Below are 10,792 nucleotides of genomic sequence, written 5' to 3' on the forward strand. Positions count from 1 at the left end.
GGTATGGTTAGCAATGTGCGCATCGGTCGACGTCAGAAAGCGAGACCGACTCGACCGCCCTCCAGGCCTTTCGAATCTTGGGGCCAGCCTGGGAATCGGATGGGACGAATGCTTTGTGCTCGCAGGCTTCAATGCTTGCTTTAACGGCGTAAGATGGGAGTCGATCTCTGAGGTGGACGACCAGGTAGACGGACGAACCCACCCGGGCCTCGAGCTTGAAATGATTAGCGGCATTGGAACTCTTAGTCGAAGGTCGGGCTTTGGCGATCAGCTTTCCGTTAAATGCGTTGTGGGACGTGGAGCACTCTATTTGGGAGACCACTGCCCATCTGCATGAGGTTGAGATGCGGCCAGTGATGCCGTGAGGGTACGAGAGGTGTTGGAGGTCAGAGCAGACCCGACCCTCTGTGGTGGGTAGATGGTGTGGGCGTTGGCGGTCCCTGCAGGCAGGTGCTTGGAGGCGGAGGCGGGAAGGATTTGAGGCGCCGATGAAGGATACTGTGGGTATGTGCCTACCTTCCTTAATGTGGGGAGTATTGCAGCCACTGCAGTGCCAATGGAAGCATATGGGCATTCTGCAACCTTTTGAGAGAGCTTCATCATGTTCACGGTGGATCGAGTCTTTCAGTGTCATCCAGACCACGATGAGAAGGTTGATCAAGTTTGATCTTTTTATTGATCTTACTTGGCGATTGCGCTTTCAAAACGGAACAGTCTATGCACCGGTGATGATGGTCTTGATTCGATTTTGGGAGTCTCCAGTTAGAAGCTGAGAGGCGTGATAGATTTAGTCTTCCAAGTTTTGTGAATCGCCGCAAATACCTTGAGCGGGTTCGGACTTGTAGACTTCTCAGGTCGCCACATATCAGCGGCACGGTTCGAGCGCTGAGGTGGTGGTGCAAGTTGTGGGACGATGGCTTCGGGGATTGGGGAAGATGAGAAGAGCTGGTTGAGAGTGGTGCTCTGGTAGATCAAAGGGGTACATGCGGCCCCCACATGGCGTATAAGTCTGGTTGGCGCCAGGTTTTTCCGACCAGTTTTTTCACATGGAAAAACTGGTCGGAACGGAATAATAGACCCACTCGGAAGTACCGCAGGGGGCAAACATATCTCAACAGCTGGAAAAGGTCATCATAGAAGGGGCGGGCGGCTGTCAATTTTGTGTTACCGGTGCAGAGGCGAAGGCGTCGTAATGTTGCCGGTCGTCTGAGTGCAGAAAGCAAGCTTTCAACGACGAACATCGAGATAAAGCGTCGAAATACATGCGCTTTCACGTATCCAACTCGGAATCAACCATGTGTATCTAGTTGTGGTTGGCGGACGTAGATGAAAGTTGCCTTCACTGGGTGCTGCGTTCTAGGTCTGACGTTGATAAGACCGACGTTTTCGCGCAGTGGGAGGCGCCTGTGTGGGCTCGCGACCGGTACCTTTCAGGCGAACGGAGAAAAAGATGCGTGGCACGTTCCTGCCAGCCCATCCCCAAACTGCCCATGAGGATGCCTTACGTTAGCGAGCGCCCTGGTCCTTCCCAAGAAAGCGCACCTGGCTGATGTCTCGAAGTCTCAGGCCATGGATGTATATCAGCGCAGGCAGCAGCAGCGGTAGTGAAGATATCGCCGTTGACAGCCTGGGGACAGAAACTCCAGGTTCCGCTGCCGCGGCCGGCTGCCCGTATTAAGACGGGAACACTTGTAGAAGCCGACAATGCGGGAAGGATCCACAGGAAAGGAAAAGGAAGATATAGAAGCAGGGGGTGGGTTCGCTCTTGCTAAGGTAGTCAGTATTGTCATCCCCTCTTGCCCCCGCTGTCCATCACAAAGTTTCTCCCCTACTACACAAGTGAAGCCCCCTACACAAGTGTAGCTTATCCAACACAAGTGTAGTACTTCAATACAAGTGTAGCTTATCCAACACAAGTGTAGTACTTCAATACAAGTGACCTCCAACACAAGTGTAGCCCATCCAATACAAGTGTAGTACTTCAATACAAGTGAAGCCCCCAACACAAGTGTAGCCTTCTCACACAAGTGTAGTCTATCCAATACAAGTACAGTACTCCTACACAAGTGTAATCTATCCAACACAAGTACAGTACTCCTACACAAGTTTGGCGGGCTTCTCTTGTTTAGTCTAAGTCTAGGCAACACTTGTGCACCAGCAAGCACTTGTGCCGTCACTCTAGAGACAGTATATTATGTGTCTCTCTACTCCTGTCATGGGGGGGATTTCTATCCTAATCTGGCGCCGGCCAGCCTCTCACAAACGCCATTATCACAGCCACCTCAGCATCAAAATGCTTGCCTCTTTCACCACAACGCGCCCGATCTCGGCGTTTACTGCGTCGCTCTCGCTGTCAGTGGCTCCCCAAACGCATGTCATGGGTGTATATCCAAGTCTTTACGTCGCATCAATCTCTGCTCCTAGATCCCACCAGACCGCCATCAACATCAGCCTCAGTTTGCGTCCGGCCAGCTCCTAAGCTCGACTCCATCAAGCTGTACTTTCACGACAATTTCGTTGCCGATCCTCACCTTAAACACACACTCTCCCCCACTCTCTCTATCTCATCCACTTATCCAACCGCTCTCCACTCGTCGTCTGCTACGGCGCGCCTCTCCTGCGAACCCCCTCGTATGCTCCCTGGCACTACATCCACAAGATCGCACGCCCTAAACCTTTCCGCCTCGTCTGATCTCGAACGTCTGCTAACACATCCAACTCCGTAGTCATCGGTTTGGCTATTCACCTTAGTCAGCCGGCTTACTTGGTCGCTGTGCTTGTCGGATCGAGTTTGGAATTCATATATCACCTAGTCAAAGTAAGGATTCTCGGAACTCATTGCATCAAATATATGTCTGATCATCTGTTAAAAGCAGACGGTGACGACTGCAGGTCGAGTTTTAAAGCGAAGATCATATGGAATGAGGCGGCTGAGGGGACGTAGATCTGATGAGTTGGGGGTGGGGAATGTTTTTGGAGCTTGTCAGCGTGGGAAAATCGGGAAGACGACTTGAAGTTTTCCTGGAGACAACTACAAGAACGACAAAAGCAAAGGTCAGCCCTGGAAAGATGGCGATACTATGGACTGGTATCTGGTATCAATGACAAGAAACCCATGTGTTTTCGGGATATCTAGCTTGACTGACGATCTGGAAACCAATGGTCTATACCGTCTAGTATCATGTTCCCTACACCCCTGTGACTGATCCCAGATATATGAGTTTAGTACCAGCTCTTCTCTTCCTTCAAGGCAGGTTTCCATGCAAAGGATATATACCCGGAGGGTTCGTGAGATCAATCCTCCCACCTGCTCACCTCCAATACCCTCAACAGCTCTGAAAGTGACCATGTGGCTGGGGGATCCTGATAAATGCGTTGCTCGCGTCATTGTTGACACAAATTTCCAGCGCGTCTAGTTGGTGAGCCAAGCCCGAGTCATCCCGCATTGCTGCTGCAGCCGCCGCTATCCACGGCTCTGTCGCGCCCGGTTACTACCTGAACCTGTGCCGTCCCATGAGCATCAATCTTCAAAGAGTAGTAAGGTGGCAGTCAGACCTTGATTCAATGCTAGATATCTAATCCATACGCCATCCACGCCAGTACGAGGACGTTATGCCGGTCTTGCATTCCGAGACAAGATTCGAGGTCGAGGCATATTGGCGGACTTGGTAGGACAGATGGGACTGCGAGAGAGGTTAGGGCGGCGATGTTGAGGTTTAGCGGACGGAAGAGGAGTTCCAAGAGTTCACCACCTTGTTAACCAGGGAAATTCAGGCATCGAATGACTTCCAATGATGGTCGCAGTCGGAAGGGCTGGTGTGGCGTGCTTGTGTGAAGAAGCAGTATCGGACTTCCAGCACAAGTGCAGCAATGCATGAGCCACTTTGTGGTATGTACTTGTTCCTGGTTCCCATCAGCACAGCCCAAAGAAGGCGCCAATCCAGATGTTGTTTGCACCTGCCTGTGTTCATCTGGACATCCGGGTCCCCACCAGGTGACGTCCAGTGGTTGCCCCAAACGGGAAGTCGGCTGGGTTGCTCTGGTGCGTGCTACAACCTAAGGCACCATACGCATTGAGGTAGCGAAGACCAATTAATTTTACGGTACATTACGGATGCCGTCTTTCTATATCTCAACGCCTCCGCTATCAATCAAGTCCGGTACCATCTTCCAGCCTTAGACATCGGGTCTTCTTCCGCGACAAGATCTGCAGCTTAAGACCGCCGTCCCTGTCTTCACACAGACTCCCTCATGGACGAGCCCTGGAGGGAGGCCCTTGGTTCGTTCTGCGACAGAGCTGCGTCCGCGACGTGGACTGAACATCAGCTCGCCGTCGAGTACCTGGCATTTGAGAAAGATCTTGTCGCCACAACCAACAACGTCGCCACCTCCGCGATCCGCGCCGCTCTCCCGAAAGATCTTGTTAACGCCATCATCGCAGGCTGCTCTCCAGATGACATTAAGGACGCACAGTCTAGAGCAAAACTACAGAAAAGTTGTGCAGTGTGGAAGGTGTCAGCGCACCACTGCCTCTTCCTGCTAGATTGCCAGTCCAACGGTCGCCGATTCTTCGCCTCCCTCTACAAGCTTGCCGGTGTTCAGTCTGATTGGCAAACGGCGACCCAGGCGATACTTCGTTTCTCCAAGAGTCGTATAGACGGAAATAACTGCCCACGCGGCGTCTCATATTCACCCAACCTGGTGCCTCACGACGTCAAAATGGCTATTGCAGAGGCCGAAGCCAAGCGGGTATGTGTTCGTTAGCCTGCATCCTTACCCGTCGGTTTCTCGCCTGTCGCTAACCATCGCTCCTTCTCGTAGGACGCTTCGACGCCTACCACGGAAGACTCGGCCATTTCTTTGGATCCAGCCCTATGGCGAGCCGACTCCGAGGCCAGTACTGTGATTGTCGCGCAACCCCGGCTCGGTGGTGCATCCCCAGATAACACTCCGGCTCCAGCTCCGGATAGCAGCCTTGCGACTAGGGGCAACAGGAAGAACCTGCTCCAACATGACACCCCAACAGTGGCCGGCGATCCCTTGGCTGCCATCGGTGAACCCTCCACCACCATTGACGATAAATCAACTGCCGCCAACGATGCCTGGATTGATACCGATGAGACCTCGGCACACCTCGGAACCTGGAGAGATAACTCACCGATCGCTCGCGGCCGAGTTCTCGGCAATCTCGATCAGACTCTGCTTACCAACAAATTTTTGCTTGACAAACCAGCCAAGCCTTCGGATCTGCCAGCTAAGCCCAACAACCACAAAGGGCCTGCTGTATCGCCTGCAGAGCCGGAGGACGCAACCAGCGGGCCGCTGGAGCCCCCGTTTGAAGGGATACCATCGTCTTTCCTGCCTACCGATGGCTCGGCTTAGGTTGTCAAGCCGTCAGAGCATAAAAGAAAGGCCGAGTCAGCCGCAGATACGGATGAAGCGCCGCCTCCGCAAAAGAGGAATTGTTTACCAGCCACGTTCCGGGGCTTCGCAGGCCCGTTGACCTCTCACATCGGTTATGAAAGCCTCCAACCTGGCGGATGGCTGGCTGGTAGTGTGTTGTCATCGACCCTCGCCGCGTTCCACGACATATTTCCAAGGTCTACGATGGTGTTGGAGGCCACTGCCAGTGAGATGAACGGGAAGACTGCGCGCATGGTGAGGAGGATTGCCTCCTTGCTCCGGTATTCGTCACCGGGCGGTATCACGGTCATCATGCCAGTCTTTCGTCAGAAACATTGGTCGTTGGTTTTGGCTACCATTTCCCAAGGCCACTCTGTCTTGAGAGTATTCGACTCACTGCCTACTGCTCTGGGCTTCAGACTCACCACAGAAGAATCACGCAATCGGCTGTCGGAGCTCTTGGAGTTCGACCAGGGTACACAGCAGGCGACCACAGAATCATTCACGCCAGGTCCGGTCTCTACATGGCCCGCCCAGGAACAGGATGGTATAAAGCAGGTAAACTCTGACGACTGTGGCGTCGCCGTGATTCTGCACGCAGCCCATGCCCTGGCTCGGGTGTCAGTCCCCAGCAAGACCGACTGGACACTCTGGAGGCGCGTGATATCTGCATTCCTTGAGGCCCTAGATGACATACCCAAGGAAGATGATGACGGAGGCGGTGCCCCGAAGCGGGCTACACTAGAAGCCATACGACAACATCACAACCGCAACCTCGGCCTCACTGCGCGGCCCCAGATTCAGGTAGAAATGCCTGAAAGGTTGAAAGCCCTTACGACGGCTCGCATGACAGACCTTGAGACGGCTACAGAGCTCGGAAACATCATCGGAAATTGGCAGGACGATATTCGCGAGAGTCAGCAGAAAGTTTCCAAAACGTTACGCAACAACTGCGCCAGAGCTCGGGCGACGATTAAACAGGTCAGACGCCTTACAGCAGGATTCCGAAAACATGCCAAGGTCCCAAGCGGAGCTGAAGGAATGACAGCTGAAGATGAGGTCATAGTCAAGAATATCGCCGGTCTTCGGAAAGCGCTAGTGAGCGTAGAAGCTGCAAGTTTGGATGAGATTGCGAGTCAACTGACGAAAGAAATCTCTGTACTCGAGGCAGAGAAATCGCTCTTGGAAGCGAGGCGATCAGACGAAGTACGGAGGTATGCTCGGAGCATTGAAGCACTGCAAGCAATAGATGATGAAGTCGACATGTTGGAAGATCAGTTGGCAGAATCAGACTACTGAGAATGGGCATGGTCAGGGGTTGGGCATGGGCGATGCATCACACCTGGTGATGTAAACGAATAATTGAAAGGTCATATTTATGCTAGGAGGAGCTGCACCAAGGAAACGGCATCACTTCTAATAGCCATACCGACGACGCCTCAATAGAGGAGCACAACTCTTACTCAGCCGCACCTTCGGAAGTTTGTTTTCGTGTAGTAAGGAGAGAAGCGAGAAGAATCGACAACGACGCGTTCCGGACAGCCACGGGAGCCGAGGACAAAGGTACCTGCTGGCTGGATAGAACTGCGGCAACAGGCTTTCGGGGACTGGATTCAGCAGAGATGGGTGGTCCTGAGTATCACTTTGCAGTAAGGTAGGTAGTCAGAAGGAAAAGGGGTCCATACTTGGAATCAAAGTTATATAATTACATCAGCAAACAGCAGGTCGTCACACAGACTCTCGTCCGCTGATTCTTTTAGTGAACCCTGAACCCTCGAATCCTTCTCTCGCCGGCGATCCCCTACGCCTGTTGACCAACTCGACCGCGATAGCCCGGAGACAAGGCACTGCCTTCGAGACTGTGGATTGGTAGTGCCAGATCACCTCCTCCCAGTCTCTCCTTCAACTAGGCGTGTGTGTGTATTTGTGTGCGTGTGGTTGGCAACTCAGCCAAGAGCCAGCCAATCGGGGGGGAAGCTTCCTCACTTCGCTTCCCGAGTTCACAACACTAGTCCTGGTCGAGCAGACGTTGGGCTGGACGAGCACGCTCCAAAGGGCTTCAAGAGGTTGACCACGAGCCAACCAGTCGCCGATCTGATGGAGGTATGGGAGATTGCTTTGGTCATGCCGCGCGTCTCCAGGCCTTTGGGCTTCATCCTTGTGGGGCCTGCTACTGTGCACTCGGGCCCGGTGTCAGGTGTCTTAGTACCGAGTGAAGAGGTTAGCGACTAGCACGTAGGTATTAGGTGTGACTGTCATTCGAATCTGCCTTCTCTACAGCTGTAGCGCCCGTACGGCCCCTTTATCCCCGCTCCGGATCAACTATTCCCTATACTAGACCCCAGTGGGTCCCTAATGCCTCCCTGGCACCCCTCTTCCGGTCTACACTCCTAATATAATCCCCCCTCCCTATAGGCCCTGCCTTTAGGGCTGGGTACCACTATTAGTCTCTAACCGGTTGGTAGCCCCTAGTAACCCTACCTCCTGTCTGCATCTTAAGGGAGGTTTAGAAACCTCCCTTAGGCTTTATAAGTATAGGATTAATAGTTGTCTCTCCAGCCGTCTGTTAATCTGTATTTTATACTTATTCTACTAATACCTACTCAGCTAGATAGGCTGGTTCGCCTCTAGTAGACCCCCACCTATCCTCCAGCTAGGTATAATCTCTCTAGCTTCTACTCCTCTAGTAGGGACTACTATTCCTACTAGTAGGGACTCCTATCCGCCTAGTAATACCGTCTAGCTTTAGTAGTAGGCCCTCCCCTATTAGTACCTTCTAGGTGATTTCCTTTATACTATCCCTTTATCCTTAAGTAAAGTTAAGTATCTTTCTAGTTATTAGTCCTCCTTTATTCTTTCTATAGGGGTTAGCCCTCCTTATAGTAGTAGCCTTTTGTTTTAGGGTTTCTTTAAACTAACTACTTTATTTTTATATATATTAGTTAGGCTGTTAACTTTAACTCTACCTAGTAGAAGTAATCTAATTATTAGGGCTGTAAATTAAGGGGGAGGGCTGTAGTACCTCTCTAGTGCTTTCTTCTTCTATATAGCTAGTATACCCCTTTTCCTAGTAGTAGTAGGCTTCTTCTTTTTCTATTACGCCTACTAAGTAGGGATTCCTCTACTTCTTCTACTTCTTCTACTTCTTTTTTTTCTTTTTTTCTATAACCTTTATTAATTTGTTTTTCTATACCGTTTTTTTACTATACTACTACTACTACTAATAATAGTAGTAGTAGTAGTAATAATAGTAGTAATACTAGCTTTCTTTCTACTATTATACCTTCTAAGTAGACCCCTAACGTCTCTACTCTACCTATAGGCTCTACTATAGCTACCTTTTAATTCTAGACTTATAAGGGTTAAAGAGGTAGGAAGAAGGCTACTACTAGCAACCCCCTAGCTTAACTCCCCCTCCCCCTCCTCCTTACTTCTAATACCGCTAAGACTACTACTATTATTACTACTACTAAGGCTAAAGCTGCTACTACAGCTACTGCTCCTACTAATCCCCCTATTAACAACTCCCTAGTAGTTACCCCTCTAGTTAATAATTCCTAAGCCCCTACTTCTAAAGTTATAGCCGCTAAGCCTGCTGTTATTACTAAGCCTACCTTAAAGGGTAAAAATACTTTAGGCTCTACCCCCTCTAGTAGTCTAACTACTAACGCCCCCCTAGTACTTCTCTAGTTGTCTAATAATAAGGATGATATTAAGAGCTTTAATACTATAGTTTATATTATACTCTACTACTACTACCTCTAGTAGATAGTAACTTAAAACCCTAATATACCTAATATAGGCGTTAATCTCCTTCTCTACTATATAAAGTCTACCTATAGGTTCTTAATACCTCTCTAGTAGTCTCCTATTATTACTAATCTATTTTTAGCTGCTAGTAATAAATACACCTACTACTATAGTATATATAGTAAGAAATACATCTAGGTAAGTTATCTCCCTCCTTTAAGGTAACTACCCTTATAGTTAGGTTCCTACTAACTCTCTATAAGGTAACTATACTACTACCTTTACTACTATTACCCTTAAGAATATTTTTAAGAAGCTATATACTAAGTCTAATCCTTACGCCACCTAGCGCCTTAAACTTATAAGTCTTATCTAGTAGGTCCCTAATACCTCCCTACTAACCCCCTAATAGAACTTTAATAAGAAAGCCCAGCTTACTAGTAAAAAAGCCCTTTAGCGTAAGGCTAAAAACGTTAAGAAGCCTAACTATAAGCGTAAGGCTAAAAAGACTAAAAAGGAGTAGCTACTCTACTAAGAGAAGGTTAAAGCTATAAAGAAGACTACCTCTACTATAAGGAAGCAGGTTTATACTACTAGAGAGTTAGTAGATATTTAGCTAGCCTATACTAAAGCCGTTAAAGCCTAAATAAAGGAGATTTATTCTCTTTAAACTCTCTTTAAAGAGTAGGGTGTTACTTATTCCTATATAGTAAGTAGTAGTCCCCTAGTGCCTCCTTAATACCTCCCCCTTAATCTTATACTATATATCTTTAATTTTTATTTTAGTATACTTTTAATCTTAACTTTAAATATAGCTAGGCTCTTAACGATAATAAGGAGATTAAAAACCAGCTTAAGTTTAAATTTTTTAATACCTAAAGGTAGAAATACTTAGATGCTTCCTTTTACTACCCCTAATACCTCTTTAGTAGTTTCTATCTATTGTTTCTAGATTTTCTTTTTTTAAACTTACTCCAGCCTTACAGCTATTATACTTTCTAGCTAAAAGGCTTAAATAATAATTTTTAACTAGCTAGCATACTAAATCTCCTTTTAACCTTTAGTACCTCCCTAATACCTCTTTAGTAACTTTACCTTCTTTTTCTCCTTTAAATATAATTATACCTATAAGGTATACCTCTTAAGGCTTTAAATTATATTTTTTCTTTATCCTACTTAAAAGGCCTCCTTTTTATACCTAATATCTTCCTACTGCCTCTCTACTAATAGGACCCTTTATTTTAGTCTTTTTTTAGCTGTAGCTGTTAGGTGCTCTAGCTGAGAGGTTTAGGAATTAGCTTTTTAGTTCTACCTATATATAAGGTCCCTCTCCTTACCCCTACTAGCTTCCTACTAGCTCCCTAGTTACTTAAACCTTATATTCAGCCTTAAGTTTTATAGTAATATTCCTTTAAGGTTCTTAAGAGTTTTCTTTATCCTTATAACCCTTTTATTTAATAAGGTATTATTAGTTATATAGCAGCCTCTTATAACTAACTACCTTATCTACCTTATAGATATCCTCTTTAGTATTATTAATTAGAACGTCTTATAGTAATTCCTCTATACTATAGAATTTCTTAAGTTAGAAGAGTAAAAAGATATTATAAATTTTATACTTTATCCTTACGTTTAGTTT

General features: G+C 47.9%; 2 protein-coding genes across 2 annotated transcripts; both read left to right on the forward strand.

The window, feature by feature from the left end:
* Positions 1-4,251: 4,251 nt before the first annotated feature.
* Positions 4,252-5,382, forward strand: EsH8_XII_000041 (uncharacterized protein; the record flags this gene model as incomplete). Its single annotated transcript, XM_083273804.1, has 2 exons — positions 4,252-4,749; positions 4,822-5,382. 2 exons carry the CDS (start codon positions 4,252-4,254, stop codon positions 5,380-5,382), a joined length of 1,059 nt encoding a protein of 352 aa, XP_083120418.1.
* Positions 5,383-5,607: 225 nt separating this feature from the next.
* Positions 5,608-6,702, forward strand: EsH8_XII_000042 (uncharacterized protein; the record flags this gene model as incomplete). The annotated part of the gene is made up of 1 exon (XM_083273805.1): positions 5,608-6,702. One exon carries the CDS (start codon positions 5,608-5,610, stop codon positions 6,700-6,702), a length of 1,095 nt encoding a protein of 364 aa, XP_083120419.1.
* Positions 6,703-10,792: the final 4,090 nt, after the last annotated feature.

Source organism: Colletotrichum jinshuiense, chromosome 12, assembly GCF_051148585.1.
Source record: "Colletotrichum jinshuiense chromosome 12, complete sequence".
In the NCBI taxonomy this organism is placed as follows: Eukaryota; Fungi; Ascomycota; class Sordariomycetes; order Glomerellales; family Glomerellaceae; genus Colletotrichum; species Colletotrichum jinshuiense.